The sequence below is a fragment of the Labeo rohita genome, chromosome 1, assembly GCF_022985175.1.
Source record: "Labeo rohita strain BAU-BD-2019 chromosome 1, IGBB_LRoh.1.0, whole genome shotgun sequence".
Classification (NCBI taxonomy): domain Eukaryota; kingdom Metazoa; phylum Chordata; class Actinopteri; order Cypriniformes; family Cyprinidae; genus Labeo; species Labeo rohita.
Window position 1 is genome coordinate 29,314,152 of NC_066869.1, and position 17,082 is coordinate 29,331,233.

Sequence of the window (17,082 nt, forward strand, 5' to 3'; positions counted from 1 at the left end):
TATTGCAGATAATAACCAAGTTTACCAAGAGATTGTAATCTATATGAATCAATATCATATGAATCAGTTCAAGTCTTCTGAAGAGACACTCTCACTTCATATGCTAAACATGTTTAATTTAGATTTTATTTCCATATAAATACTGAGCAACACATATAGACTCATCAAATATGGAAAACAGAAGCTGTAACATGCTTGCTTGACGTGAGAATCAATGAGGTTTGTTGTTTTGTGCCAACTAAACATGTTTTAGAATCAAATTCACATTGTTTATATTTGCTCTGCACTCTCAGGGAAAAAGAAAAAAACAAAAAAAAGAAAAAATTAAATCTGTTCGTAAAACGCAGTGAAGAGTTGGTGGGAGAGAGTGACTAAATGGTTACAGATTTTTCTCTAGATTCTCTATTACGTTTAGTATATTGGAAATAGTCTTACATATTCTTATCTACCATGAGACAAAAGCTCAGATGTAGACAAACACTTTAGGTTCTGAGATCCAAGACCAAAACTTCAGCTGAGCTTTAAAAGAATGGTGACTTTTACTGCATTTGTGTCACAAAAGTTTTATCCATTACTGCAAAATGCATTATTAGATGCAGTCTTAACTCATAAGTAAATGGGGATGTAATGTCATCTCTAATAAAACTTCTTTCACTTTGTTTTAAGCACTTGGGGTTGAATTTAGGTTTTCTTTCCATAATGAAGCTGTCGTATGGAACACACTGACCTTTAGGAAAAAGGGCTGAAACATTAGACAGACAAAATTTGAGAAGACTCTGCTACACTGAGCGAGCACTTTTATAATTAGAGTCACAGAGATTGGTGTGAAAGCAATGGAGGAGCATTTTCACAGAACTTGCTGAGTTGAATTGAGAATTTCCCTCAGAAATGTGCTTGAGAACTCTTTGACAACTTTGAAGAAATACAGATTTGATTAGACGCAATATGTTTGGTTGCAGCTAACTGGAATTTAAAGGTATATGTAATTTCTGCACTACGAGAAGTACTAAACAGAATCATAGCCAGTGAGGTAGTCCTGCCACAAAGTCGTGCCATTGGTTGACCCTATGTTGTTAAAGAGAGAGTTCACCAAAATATGGATATCTTGTCATTAATTATTCATCCTCATGTTGTTCCAAACCCTTGACCTTCGTTTGTCTTCGGAACACAAATTAAGATATTTTTGATGACATCCAAGAGCTTTCTGACCCTGCATAGACAGCAACACAACTGACACGTTCAAGGCCCAGAAAGGTAGTAAGAACATTGTTAAAATAGTCCATGTGACATCAGTGGTTCAGTTTTCTGGTTTAATTCTCTGAAGCTATGAGAAAACAAAAATAACAGATTTATTCAGCAATTTATTTTCTTCTGTATCAGTCTTGTTTCCAATCAGAGAAGATGTGCATGCCTTGTGGTACTCTCTTGAACGTATGACGAAGACTGACACAGAAGAGAAGAAATTGTTGATTAAAGTTGTTAATTTTGTTTTCTTTGCACATAAAAACTATTTTCGTAGCTTCGTATCATCACAGTTGAACCATGGATGTCATATAGACTATTTTAACGATGTCCTTACTACCATTCTGGGTCTTGAACGTGGTAGTTCTGCTAACCCTGTAATTTATTTATTTATTTGTTTTTGTGGCCATATTCCCACACACCCACCAATACACCACCATTCAAAAGTTTGAGGTTTGTACTTTTTTTAAGTACATAAATAAAGAAAAAGAGGTCAATGTAAATTATTCCTGTGATTGCAAACCTGAATTTTCAGCAGCCATTTTTTCAGTGTCACATGGTCCTTCAGAAATCATTCTAATATGCTGATTTGCTGCTCAAGTAACTTCTCTTGTCATAGTCAAATTGAAACTGAAAACTTTGAATAGAAGAAGTTATCCTCCATAATTAAGCACTATCTAGTGCGTAATATTTCAAGATAACAGTAACAGGTGTTAAAAAAAACTACACACAAATTCAATATTTGTCTTAGTTTAGTAACTGATTAAACTAATAATATTGACTCACATTGACGTCTCCCTTATATGTGTGTATTTTCTGTAAAATGACTGTACACACATTTTAATAGTGTTTAATGCGTTTGTGCTGTAATAATGTGTATGTGTTTTAGTGCACATGTTTTTTTCCCCAAGACTCTCTCAGTGTGTGTGTCTGTGTGTGTGTTTTGGATTACACGCAGCAGATGCCTGATGCTCATTGTAAACACAAGTAATCACAAGCAGCTGGTCAGAACGACTGCCTCTCTGAGTCTCTGTGTGGCTGTGGGTGGCAAAAGTGTGTGTATGTGTGATGTTCTCTGTCTTGAGCACTCAATAATTCTGCTGCGTGTTCCTCTGACCAGACAAACAGTGGGTGTGTGGGAGAACACTATAGTTCAGCACACTGCCTGTTAATACTTCCTTCTCCAATTTTGCTCCCAGCAAATCTTATATTCTGTATTAAGAATTAATTTTGAGCTCAATTTATTTCTTTTCTCAGCCATAGATCATCTCATCTCTCACAGCCAGACTGAAAATCACATCCTCCCAGGTTCTTTTCATCTACGTATCAAAAATATCTGCACCTTCATTAACTTTCCCTGAACGAGGCCCCAAAACCCTTCAAGGGCCTCACCACATAACCCCTTTTTCCAGCTCTCTTTTTTTTTTATCCCTTTCTCTCCCCCACTGTGGTTGTTGTTGCTTGTTTTGTGATTATTTCCATAAGGGAAGTAACTCAACAGTAAGCACATGGAGGCATCATTAATTTCATCTAAAGGAGAAACGAGACTTCCGGTTTTCCATAATCCCCTCCTCCACCCCCTGCTGACGGGAATGTGGAAATTACTCCATGGTGTCTAACCACTACAAAGACCAGAGCTAAACGCACAGACTAAACACCTAGACCACAGCTGCTTACTGGCAACCGCACCTTTGTCTGGGAAATAAAGCTTGTCTATCACTACTGTTTTATATACGGCTGTCAGGCTGGAACACGTAAAATGCCTTTAATGGGGAAATAGAGAAACAGATAGTCTTATCATAGGTTAATGATTAAACAGAGATATTGTAGTGTGTGAGAAATAGCAGTATACGCTGTGATCCGTGCTAGCAGGCCAACAAATGCTTCTCAGATGTACGTGTCACAGATAGGGTCTCTTCCTTTCACACACACCTGCCGGTGGTCTCTGTCTCAGGGGAGGCTGGCCTGAGGAAAAGAGAACTGCTGCGTTACCTGCAGGGGGTTACAGTACATGACATGAGCAGAAACATTTATGACTGGGATTAAAGTAGCTATAAAGAGGAAAGGGTTTCCAGTAGCACTAGGAAAATCAGAAGCCTTATTTTTGTGTGTAATTACTTTAACTTTTTTTTTTTTTTTACTGGCAAACCCACCAAGAAACCCCCAAGAAAACTGAGATATTTAAACATTGTTCAATTGCTTTTTCAGAAAAAGAGAGGCTTCTTAGTAAACAGTACAGGAATAGGGTACAAAATAAGGCAAACTGAGGAACAAGGTTGCAAGATTACAAGATTTAGAATGGACTTGTATTTGCCATTAATTAAATTTGAAATTGGTTTCAATTGTTTTTTTTTTTTTGTTTGTTTTTTTTTAACAAAACTTGGGTCGCAGAGGTTGTCAAAGGAGAAGTTCACTTCCAAAACAAAAATTACAGACAATTTACTCACCCCCTTGTCATCCAAGATGTTCATGTCTTTCTTCTTCAGTCGTAAAGAAAGTTTTTTTGAGGAAAACATTTCAGGATTTTTCTCCATATAGTGGACTTTTCAGTGGTGTTTGAAGTTTGACCTTCCAAAATGCAGTTTCAGTGCAACTTCAAAGGGCTCTAAATGATCCCAGCCGAGTAAGAAGGGTCTTATCTTGCAAAATGATCGGCTATTTTCTAAAAAAAAAAATCCAATTTATATACTTTTTAACCTCAAATGCTCATCTTGTCTAGCTCTGCGTGAACTCTGTGCATTCCGGGTCAATACAGTTAGGGTATGTCGAAAAACTCTTATCTCATTTTCTCCTCCAACTTTAAAATCACCCTATACATTGCTGCAGAAGTACCAACCCAGTGTTTACAAAGTGAATGTGCAAGGAGGGTCAAACACCCTTTACAAAAAAAGGTAAAACAGCGATGTAAGTTGGAGGAGAAAATGAGATGGGTATTTTTTTGACAACTGTCATGAACTGAAATATACAGAGTTCCTGCAGAGCTAGACAAGACGAGTGTTTGAGGTTAAAAAGTATATAAATTGTACATACTTTTTTCATTTTTCTCTAGATAAGACCCTTTTTCCTTGGCTGGGATCGTTTAGAGCCCTTTGAAGCTGCATTTAAACTGCATTTTGAAAGTACAAACTTGGGGGCACTATTGAAGTCTGCTATGTGGAGAACATTCCTGAATTTTTTTCCTCAAAAAACATAATTTCTCTATGACTGAAGAAAGAAAGACATGAACATCTTGGATAACAAGGGGGTCAGTAAATTATCTGTAAATTTTTGTTCTCTAAGTGAACTTCTCCTTTAAATGTTGGAAAATAAGGAATTCAGCCCACACTATAATTATGAAGAAATTAAGAATATTAATAAAGATTATTTACTGAAAATAATGTCACAGTTTTAGGCATGTTACACTTTTTGTATTAGGGTATATCATACCTTACTGGATTACTGGTTGCATAAAAAATGTGTGATGCTTTTAAATCTGAAAGAAAAAAAAAATTTAGTATTTAAAAATCTGAAATATAAATATTTAAATCTGAAAAAAAGTTTTTTTCTTTCTTTTTTTAATATTTAAAACAATTTGCTTTACTGGAATGCAATGTCAAAAAATTATGACACTGTTACATGCTTTTAATTATTAGATACAGTTAAAAAGGCACAAGACTGGACTCAGTCTCAAGTCCATCTGAAGTTTGAGTCCAAGACCATATATGACTAGTTGAGTCCAAGTCCAAATGCTTCTAAAAATATTGGCTTAGATTCAGACTTGAGACTTGAGTTCAATTTTATTCTGGCTCCAGCACTTCAACACTCACTTTTGATGTGGGACAGGCCATAATAACTCATTTGAAGAGATACTTCACCCAAAAATGAAAATTACCCCACTCAGCCTCAAGCTTTGTATGACTTTCTTCTTTCAGATGAATACAATCAGACTTATATTAATAAATGTCCTGGCCCTTCCAAACTTTATAATGGCAGTAAATGGGTGTTGAGATTTTGAAGTCCAATAAAGTGTATCCATCCATCATATAAAGTTCTTCATATGGCTCCAGGGGGTTAATAAAGGCCTTCTGAAATGAAATGATGTGTCTGTGTAATAAAAATATCCATTTTTAAATCTCTAGCTTTCTCTAACTCTAGTCCACGCGTTTACGAGAGAGTGGCGTTGCAGTAAATGTTTAGGATGTAGGTGTAGCGTAAGCTCCAGTGAGAATATGCTAGTCTTGGGGGAACCAAGTTTTGATTACAGCAAAGATAACCCAGTCTCCTCCTGTATTATATCGAAATCCTCTGCCATTTTTCTTTATAAATCCTCATTTTGTACTTCTAATTTGTAACCGGTGTTATGTTTTGCTCTCTCCACTGTGCTTCTGCATTCGTCACTTCTCACCAGAGATTACGGTATGCCTACATCAAAATAAAATTTGATTTACAAAAATAAAATTTTAAATTTGGACATTTTTCTCACACAAATGCAGAACTTTAACCCCCTTGAGCCATAAGGAGCACTTTTTATGATGGATGGGTGCACTTCATTAGATTTAAAAATCTCAACAGCCATTCACTGCCATTATAGAGCTTGGAAGAGCCAGGACATTTTTAAATATCATGTATTCATCTGTAAGAAAAAAGTCATATACACCTAGGATGGCTTAAGGATGAGTAAATCATGGGCTAAATTTAGTTTTTGGATTAACTATCCATTTATGGACATCTTTGATGTGTTGATTTTATTTCAGATAAGAGTCAACAGCTAATAGATAATAGTACCTATTCTGTCTCACAAAACAAAAACAGTATTTTTTCTCCTCTAATGGTTTAAAAAAGTAACAGGAAACCATGTATCACATTCATGGACCGTGGCATTATCAAAGACATAAAGACATTGTTTGAACTGATTCCTTATTTAGCTCAAACAATATCAGCATATAAAAATCTTCACACTTCATTCTAACAGCAGGGCTACATTGTATGTTTTTTTTGTTGCTGTTTCTCATTTGAATCCTTTCCAGGTGTTGTGTTGTTTGGTTGCTCTCCACACCATTTTACGCAACAGTTTTGTGCCCGAATTTGTACCAGGATCCCTGTTGTGTTTGGATTTATCCAGCCGAGTACTTGGCTCCTTCCCAGCCCTGTCATTAGACTTCTTTTGTTTCCTTTCCTCAGCTTTTGCTTGTTTTGTTTCTCCTTTTTTATTAAACGCTAAATATTTATACAATTTGCAACTTCCTGTCAAAATCATTTACACTCCCACAATAGCTCGGGCTCAAGCGCACAATGGCAACTGCTGCGGGGGGATATTTTTAAAATGGCGCGTCTCCAATTTCTTTTAGCCCTGGGCTCTTTTGTTTTAGGTAAATAAAGATTGAAAGCTCTTCATGAGTGATATCGGCCACCATGTGTTTCACAAACAGGCCTCGGTGGCACTGCGGCGTTAACAGACGCTAGCGGATCGCATTGTTATTCTTTTTGCAGCAGAAGCTGAGACGTAGGCCCCTCGAGATACGGATGAAGGGTGACGGATGTTGATGCATTTGGCCGAGTTCCAGTCTCATTCAAAAGTGTCTTTTTGGATGGGGAGGGGGTTTAGTGTTTCTTTGCCACTTTGGCCCTTTCCCGAATGTGCTTAGAAGGCCAGATATTGCTCCTATCAGCATTTTCTGCCGTAATATGGCAGTTTAAATTCCACTTGAAAAGCGAATGTGCGGATGGCACTGTCGTTTTAACTTTAAGAATATTAGTGACGCCTAGCGAAGAAGATGAAGAGCAGCTTGCATGTTCTTGGCATGTGCTTGTGCTTGGCTCAGATCCCTTTTCCATCCATACATCAATCTCCTCAGCGCTCAATGGCTTTCTTTGATCTCCCTTTCACTTCCTTTTTGTCGCCCGATCGCCGTGACTGATCTGCGTGTCATCTGTTTCATGAAAATCAGGGGCTTTTTTTTATTCGTTCTTTTCCCTCTCTCTCCGTCTCTGACTAAAAATGTCATGACGAAAGGGAGGAGAACTTTCATTTGTAAGTGGCCCTTCAAGTCTCTGTGGCAGAGAAGTGACCTCTGACCCCCAGAGCTGCCTGGTATTTGGTTGAAAAGCAGAGGGAGATGGAGGGTCTTGAAAACTATCACCTCCAAAGGGCTCATCATCTCCTGGCCTTCCTTCTCATCATCGCTCCGCTACTGCAGCGAGTATCAACCCTAGTGAATCCATTACCACGAGGCCAACACAGTTCAGGAGCGTCTCTTAAGCCAGCTGATGGGAAATGAAAAAGTCTTTGAGAGAAACTGCTGAAACGTCCTCTCTCTCTCTCTCTTTCATCCTTCGCTTCCAAAGTGGCGGCGGTGTACGGGCGGCCGTAGAGTGGCTGACTGTAACCTTACGCCCTGACCTGTTCAGTCGTGAGAGGATCCATTTCCTTTTTCTGCTGTTATTCCTCTCTGGAGAATATCTGCTCACATTCCTATAAAGCATAACACTGTTAGAGTGCTGCGAGGGATTGGATCAGCACACTAAAACAAGCAAAACACCGGTCACACAGCAGGCGTATGTACTGCAGTCTTGCTGTCACGTAGCTTGTTGTGCTACAAATAGAGTGTGTGGTCTAATTTATCACGGAGTTGTTATGTATGAAGACGTTTGCAGCAGTCTGAGAAGCAGCTAATTGGTTTGAGGTACAGACTCCAGCAGCTCTAGTTATACTTGTAGACGTGCTGTGCCATAATGGCACATCTTTAAAGAGAGCTCTAACAAAGCAGAAACTGATGAAATTTCATAACGTGAAGCATCATAATTTGGAACTATTTACAAGATGTTTTCCCTTACAGTGTGATGAGTGTTTCTTAATATCCTCAAACTGTTGGTGCAGCATGTGTTATTTTAATGAGTTTGATTTTTCTGAACGCTAAATTTTTTAGGGTTTCCTGCAGTGCAATAAAGCTTTTATGCAGAAATGTGTATTAGATTATACAGTAGTTAAGGGTGATTAATTAAGGTGTAATTATTTTGTTTCATTACGTTTCTGTGCAGGTTTGGAACTTCCATTCATGATGATGCCACATCCCTTGATTCCAGTCAGTCTGCCTCCTGCCTCGGTCACCATGGCAATGAACCAGATGAACCATCTCAGCACTATTGCCAACATGGCAGCTGCTGCTCAGGTCCAGAGCGTCCCGTCCAGAATGGTGACGTCAGTTATAAAGGTATACGGACACAAACTGTACATACAGTTCTTAAGAAGATTTAAATGGAACGTTTACCCAAAATTTGAAATGTTGTCATTTAATTACAACATGTGAAAACAACATGTTGTTTCTCTTAAAATATTTTTTTATGATGGTTTTTGCAGACACACATTAAACAAACAGTAACAGACAAACAGATCTGTGCAATATGTAAAATAAAGCTCGAAAATAACTATAGACAAGACCAACAAATTCCTACAAAGAGTAATTACGATAGTTACAAAAATGATGGCTACAAATCTAAAATATTTGAATACATCATTTAGTCCTTGTGGCTTGCCAGAAAAGAAAAAACTGGTTCCCACATTTTGTCAAATTTTCCCATCATGTTTCTAACCCAGAAAACGTTGGTTCATCATTGAAAATAACAAATTAAGTTATTTGTAATGAAATCTTGGGAGATTTCTGTCCCTTCACCCCTACGGAAATGTAATATATGATATATTGGCCTTTATCAAGAATGAGATTGCTATATACAGCGGCATGCGAAAGTTTGGGAACCCCTTGCAGAAGGAAATACAATATATTAAGAGCCGGGGGTGAAAACTTTTGAACAAGATAAAAATGTCCAAATTGTTCTTATTTTATTGAAATATCATTTTTTTTCCATTTAGTACTGCCATTTGGAAGCAACAGAAGATACTTGCATGTTTCCCTGAAGACAAATTGAGTACAATTTACTTTGATCTTCAAATTCAAAAAGTTTTCACCCCCTAGCTCTTAATGGATCGTGTTTCCTGTTGGAGCATCAGTGAATGTTTGACCCTTTTTTAATAGTTGTGTTTGAGTCCCTCAATTGTCCTCAGTGAAAAGATGGATCTTAAAATCATACAGTCACTGCTGGAAAGGGTTCAAATTTGCAAAAGATGCCGGAAAACTAAAGAATCTGCAGGACCTGGAGGATTTTTCCGAAGAACAGTGCTTAGTTTAACTGTTCAGAACAAACAAGGGACTCATGATCAACCATCACAAAACAAAAAAAACATTCGAAGATCATCCAGGTAACCACACACGGTATTAAGAACCAAGGGTTCCCAAACTTTTGAAGGAAATTGTAATAATTTCAGCTATGTTTTTGTCTTGTGGACTATATGTAAACCTCTTTTATGTGAAATATCTTACTCAGGACAGTACTGATTATTTACTTATATAATATTAATATGTATTGAGGGGTTTTAGGATGGGTATACACGTACATGACATATATGTCCAAAATGTATTACACATACATAAACATACAAATTTATGTGCTAGATATATATGTCAATATATAAAAGTGTTCCAATTTCTAATAGGTTCCATGTATGTTTTTATGTCATACTTTACACTATATTTCATATATGGAAATTTAATTTATTTACATTTGTGTGTGTGTGTGTAGCTATAGTCTTCTAAGAGAGACATGATCACTTCATATGATGAACAGATTTAATTTAGGCTTTTTATTCACAAATAAACATTGATCAGTGCACATATATAGAGCACATAAAAGCAAACAAAGGTCAACTGTGCTGGCATGCGAAAACAAACCTCATTGGTTTGTGCCCAACCTTTTTTTTTTTCATACAAAAAGTAATAGATTAATCTTTGTTAACATTAATTAATAAAAATACAACTGTTTGTCCATGTTAGCTATTAAGTTTGTCCAGGTCTATTAAGTGACTTTAATACAACTTTTGATTTTAATAATGTATTAAAGCTGGAGTCCGTAACTTTTTTCAGTTAAAAATGATCCAAAATCCATTTTTGATCAAGTACATAACCAGCCAGTGTCTCCTTACCTTAGCCCAATTAATGTTTTCTAATTTGAGTGGTACTGGTAGGTTTTTGTGGGAAATACAAGCATGTCGCATTTGTATTTGCATCATTACGTCACCTCTATAAACATGAAGAAGGAGTCCTGGCTAGTAGACTTTATCGCATGTTAGGATGTTGCAGGTGGTGGATCATTTACAGCCTTTTCTCACAGCAGCTGGAATAATTAAACTTATCATTTTGATAGCAGATTGTAATCCAGAAAGGATTATGTGTTAGTGAAACACAAATGACTGAAATAAGATTATATTTTAGTTTTAAATGTGTATCTAACTACAGATAAGTGGGATTACACAATATTTGTATTTGTATTTTAATTTGATTTTTGTGTTAAAGAAAAATCTTCAAATGTAATTCGATTAGACTGTACAGAAACTAAAATCTACAGGTAACGGTACACACTATATACACATAGTCACACAGTACTGATGTTAACATTAACATCAAAGTATAACAATAATGACTTGCACGGTTTGATGTGATCTGAGCTAAGCGATTGTTACATTTAATCAGCACTGGTAGTGCAATTTATTGTATGCTTATTTCCCCTCAGCTGGTCAGAACAGAAATGGCAGTCATATTACTTCCTTGTTCAAATGACAATATCTGGTGAAAATTCTAATTTAGGTTATACTTCCAAGATGTAGAATCTGTGATTCCTAAGTACAGTATCCACACCAGTGTAGATTTATCCACTCTAAGGAGCAGTACTGATGTACAACCCACGTAAAGATTAATTTCACAAATAACCAGGTTTCAAACAGATGGCGACAACGAGGCAAAACTTATGAACTGCAGCTTTAACTAAGATTAATATATGCTTCAGAAGTATTTTTCATTGTTAGTTTATGTAAACTAATGGAGTTAACAAATGTAAATGGAAACTAATTGTAAAGTGTTATCCAGATTTGTTCATGTTTTGAGTAAACTATTCCTTCTATTTATTCCTCACACAGTGCACTATTTAGAACAGTATTTAAATGTCGTAACAGACAAAGTTCTTCTGCAGCTATTTAGAATTTATTACCGTTTTATCTAAACTATGTCAGGTTATTATGACTAATGTGCGTGTTCTTTTATCAGGAGCGAGTTCCAGACAGCCCGTCACCTGTGCCCTCTTTGGATGATGGCCGCAGGTCAGGGAGCCACTTATCCTCCAGACAGAGCAGCAGTGTGTCCAGCTCTCCTGCCCACACAGAGAGCTCTTCTGACCGGCCACGTACGTCTGCTTGATCACTTTCTTGACCACTTCTTTGTTTTATAATTTCAAGATTATAGTTGTCATCACTGTCATGTAAGCTGTAATACAATGTATACGTTTTCATTTCTGTCTGTATCCTCTCTTATGGCTAAAACCAAACTTACAATTTCAGCAGACTTTGGTCCCTGAGCACTTAGCACTATGCTTTCACGATAATGCGAAACTACACATATAACCTTACAAATGTGCTTTTAGAATTAAGAATAAAGGTGATATCGCAGAATCTACTAAAAGCAAAGCCATCAGAGCAGTTCATGTGCATTGCTTTAACCGGAACTAAAACTATGCAATTACAGATAATGCGCTCTACTTTTTTCAGTCTATTATCAGACACATTATAAATCTTACCCAAGATATCGGATATCAGTGGTATGATATAATTTGGGAATCACTATGTGTTTTAAATCCTATTTTTGACAAAACTGAAGTTTAAATCTTATAATCATTTTTAGGCTTTTTGAGCTTCTATGATATTATCTACCTGTATTTTGTTAAGAGTTTTTAAAGCTTGTACAAGATATACTTAATGTTGGATGTGAGTGAACTTTCATTATTGAGTTAAAACATCACACACTTCCATTCAGAAGTTTGGGGTATGATTTACGTTTTTGAAAGAAGTTATATGCATGCTATGGCTCTATTTTTTTTTTATCCCAAGTATAGTGAAAACAATACTATTGTGAAATGTTATTATAATCTAAAATAACTGTTTTCTACAGTTTTGAATACATTGTAATTTATTCCTGTGATGCAAAGCCAAATCAGCAGCCATTACTACAGTCTTCAGTGTCACATGATCCTTCAGAAATCATTATAATATGCTAATTTTCTGCTCAAGAAACAATTTTGAAAACTACTTAATATGTTTGTGACATAAATATCTTTAATGTCACTGTTGATCATTGTAATGCATGCTTGGTGTTTAAAAAAAAAAGATTTTTGAATGGTAGTGTACATCTTCCCAAAAACATACATTGTATATAACAAATGTTATACCTGCTGTGATGGAACATTAGGCTTCAAGGGTCAATCTTTTGTATCTATGTCCTTTGTTTGTAAAATCTGTTTATATGCCCCTCCTTTCCCTTTAGATTTACATCAGAATGGTCTTTCTCTTGGCCACGCCTTGTTAGGCCTGTCTCCAAGTGCACCACCGGGACCAAAAGAGGGGGATCTGGCAACCCATGACACAGGGCATGAAACAAAGAGGGCTTCTACAGAAAAAGGTTAGATGCCAGTATTATTACATTCTGTGTTGAAGAGCATTTGCAAAGGAAAGTCATCCAACAATATTTCTAAATACACTTTATAGACGTCAGAGTTTGCAAACGTTATCCTTTGTCGTAATAACTAAAACAAACATAGTTAACATGGCCTGTAAAAGCTGTTTATTAAAAAAAATTAAATTAAAGCATACTCTTAATTTATGCATTAGAATATAATTACTTAGGTGCCTTCTGTCTGAGACTGATGAATAGCGACAGTCTAAGCAGCAAAAAAGTGCTTATTTCAGAAGCAAAAACAAGTTTATTACATTACAGTTCAACAAGGTCAAAACGTTCAGCAATGACTGCACTTTTACTGTTCTTCTATGTTATAAAAACAAGTTTAGAATTACATAACAGGAAGAAAAACGTCATGGAAAACGCAAGCATTTTCCCAAACAGATTTAAAATTGTTTCTAATATTTTTCCTTTAGCTTAGCAGATCATTTATCAGCAATGGTTTAGGTTGACTGCAGGAAATGATTGCTGATTCCGCTGATGTGTCACTTAATACTCAGTATATTTCATTTCTATTCATACATCAGTCTTGATGTGTGTTTTCTGAGAAATCAATGAATACTCCTCAGTCACAGTTCTTTGAAAATTATCCATAGAGGTAGAAATGGCACGGTAGTGGGGCTAAATTAGTTAGCGATTTGCAGAGCGTGAAGTAATGAGCAAGGCCCCCCCTCCCCTTCCTCCCAACCAACTCCCTTACCCTGGCCCTCCTGGAGGTGTAATTTTCCTAATAACCTCCCAGAACCCTTGTTTGGTTTTTGCGTTTGAAGGCTTTCATTAGGCTAATGAGGACTTTGCAAGGACGAGTAGTCAGCACAATTTCCTCATTGTGCCGTGGAGAGTAGACAGTGCACCCGAAATCAGAAAGGGGGGCTTTCGTGTGACTGAGCACAGCCTTTCAGGATTTTGTGAAATCATGGAGATCACACAGGTGCTAAAATCCTGCATAAAACAAAGGGTTTGAACCACTTATGCCACTACATAAAATGTGGCGATGTTGATATATCATGACCAGGAAGATATATTTACACTACTGTTCCAAAGTTTGGGGTTGGTAATTTATTGATTTATTTGTTTTTTTAAAAATGAATGCATTCATTTGATCAAAAGTGACAGTAAAGACATTTATAATGTAACAAAAGATTTCTTTTTTAAATAAATTCTGTTCTGTTTATCAAAGAAAGATGAAAATCAAATCAGCATGATTTCTGAAGGATCATGTAACACTGAAGACTGCAGAAATGGCTGCTGAAAATTCAGCTTTACATTTACATTATATTCACATTTAGTCGTTTAGCAGATGCTTTTATGCAAAGCGACTTACAAATGAAGACAATGGAAGCAATCAAATTCAACAAAAGAGCAATGATATGCAAGTGCTATGACAAGTCTCAGTTAGCCTAATGCAGTACATGTAGCAATGTTTTTATTTTTTTTAAATTATATAATAGACAAATAATAGAGCCAGCTAGTGTTAGGTTTTCTTTTTTAAAGAAAACAAGTAGCCAGTAAATGAATAGAGTGCAAGTTTTTTAAGGAACAGAATTACAATAGAGAGTGCTAGAGTTAGAGGGTCAAATAAAGATGGAACAAATGTGTTTTTAGCCTGATTTGGACAGTAATTGTTTCTCATGAGGACCTAAGTGATTTTCAGCATCTACTGATGTCATTACCGTCCAGAATTCCGAATTACCTACTGTTTATTGACAAACGCCAAGGTCATGTGGTAATTTTAATTGCTCGTACAAATCCACATCTCTGAGTTTACAAGAAGACATTGATTCAAAATTCACAGTTTAACTCTTTTTGACCACTGCTGAACACTGTATGTTAACTGCTGTAATTTTCATGCATACCTTATTGTAAAATGCTGAGCATTTACAGTAGAACAATATTTCATAACTGCTCCACCACAGCGAGTGAAAGCTGTTAAGAGCAAAAAAAAAAAAAAAAGAAAAGAAAAGCACATAAACATGTAAAATGGGTCATTTTTATACCAGCAACAGGTATAACCTTGCATACATAAAAATATAAACCAACCCAGATAGCACATGTACATCTGCAAGATGTCTGGTAAAGATCACTTGATCTGGAAAGTATTTGCTTTGTACAAACATCTGAAAGACGTCTGTAGGATGTCAGTTTTACATACAATCTAAATCATAAACATCTTAAAGACATCTAATAGACATATATTTGACATGTGATAGGAAACATCACATAGATGCATTGCAAATGAATAAACACTCTAAAAAACACGTCTTCCAGATGTAAATGCAGACGTCAAATAAACGTCTCCGTGATGTATGTGTGCTATCAGGGAAGCAGCTTTATGTTTACCTTATGTAAATAAGAGGTTGCATTTCTGCTAATCTCTGCATTTTTAATCCCATCCATCATTTAGATAAAGTGCAAGACAGAAAAGCATTTCAACAATAGCGTGTCTATTTACCTACTTTTAAACAGAAGATTTAAATAATCAAATAATAAATAGGATATTATTAAATATGAATTTATTCTTATTAATCCAAGCATATGACTGTTTATTTACAGCAGACAATCATGAGACTGGCCACGTGAGCAGCGGATTCCTGAGCTCATAGTATCACAAAATTTGCTTGTCCACTATGAATAAATCATCATCCAGATCCATGAGCTTTATCACTGAGATGCCATGTGAATTTATTTTTACAGACATTCACATGAGAAACAATTACCGTCCAAATAGGGAACTTCTGGGAAATCGCAGGGATAAATAACAATATATTCACAAAAACAGTCAGTTTTTAATCGTAATAATATCTCACAACAGTACTGTTTTACTGAATTTTTGATTAAATAAATACAGCCTTGGAGAGCAGGCGAAAAGAAACCTGTTAGCAGTGTTAATTTCATCAACAAAATTATGTGATGGTAATATTATTTATTTTATTTTTTTTCTAATGGTAAATGTATCATGATGGTAATTATTGTAAAAGAACAATATGTAAATTTTTCATTAAAATATCCAAAAACCAGTAGAACAGTGTTATATGTATGTATATTTTGCTGACTTGTGTATTTTATCCCAAATGTTTCGAAGACTGTTTAAATCCAGAGAAATAAGCTATTTTAACTAGTGTAATGGACTGTGTCATTGTGTTGCATGCCAATGACATTATACACCCTTGATTTTCCAGTTTTATTTCATAGAAAACATGGAAAGCCCAAAGGCACTTTAAAGGGGTCATATTATGCTCTTTTACAAAGTCTTGATTTTGTTTTGGGGGTGTACTAAAATCATGCTTGGTGGTTCGAAAAGCGCATTATTTTTCACATAATTTACATTATTACAATACGTTTCTCCCATGGCACAAATTGCTAGATTAGATCCGGGTTTGATGAAGGCCCGCCTTCCGAAAAACGGAATGTGTTGTGATTGGTTAGCTGTTCCAGTGTGTTGCGATTGGCAAACAGCTTAGACTGTGTTTCCGTCCTGCCATGCCCCTTGCCAAAGCAGTTAGCACAAGCTAGATTAAAGTGATTCCTACGTTTTCAATATGGATATTTAAAACGTTCTAAAGCTTGGGAGTGCCAGGATAATTTATAATGTAACTCAGATTGCATACATCTGAAAGAAGGAAGTCATATACACCTAGGATACATGGAGGGTGAGTAAATAATACGCTACAGTAGTGCTGGATCCTATCGTCAGCCTGCAAGATCACAGATACATGATATTATCGTGCTCATTCATTTATTTTACATACTTAGTTTCATTGCCTGAAACCAGCTCCAGCATAAGGCTAAAAGCAGCCTAACATTAACATTATCAAAGAGCATCATCACTGATTAGCCTAGCCTAGTCTAGCACAAATTTATTCGTTTTAAAAAACACTCTTGGTATAAGTGAAGCTATCTACACTGTATGATGAATCAATTTCTCACCACACACTGCACACGTCTGCGGCCCGTTATGGCTCCGACGCGGCCTCGGCATGTGTTTTGACCCCATATACTGCACACGTCTGTGGCACGTTACTGTGCTGTGGCTCATTGAGGTGGCTCTCTGCGCTGCATTGTCTAAATTTCCCCCACCTTGTCCCTACCCACCCCCCAACAATTCAAATTTCTGTAGACAGGATTTATTTTAATGATATTCTAATGGCCCGTGTTGTGACATCATAGCGTCCGGAAAACAAACGCTGTAGTCCAAAGGAGCTGTTCGTTGTAGTTCTTGAAAAAAGTTTTTTTAAAAAATGAAATATCT

The 17,082-nt window shown here is 36.2% G+C and overlaps 1 protein-coding gene across 1 annotated transcript in view; it reads left to right on the plus strand.

Moving 5' to 3' along the window:
- dachc (dachshund c) overlaps window positions 1-17,082 on the plus strand; it is a 71,398-nt gene that overhangs the window by 37,120 nt on the left and 17,196 nt on the right. Inside the window, exons 4-6 of the mRNA XM_051114498.1 lie at window positions 8,260-8,432; window positions 11,373-11,508; window positions 12,642-12,776. Coding sequence (XP_050970455.1) covers window positions 8,260-8,432; window positions 11,373-11,508; window positions 12,642-12,776 — 444 coding nt within the window. The remainder of the gene's footprint in view (window positions 1-8,259; window positions 8,433-11,372; window positions 11,509-12,641; window positions 12,777-17,082) is intronic.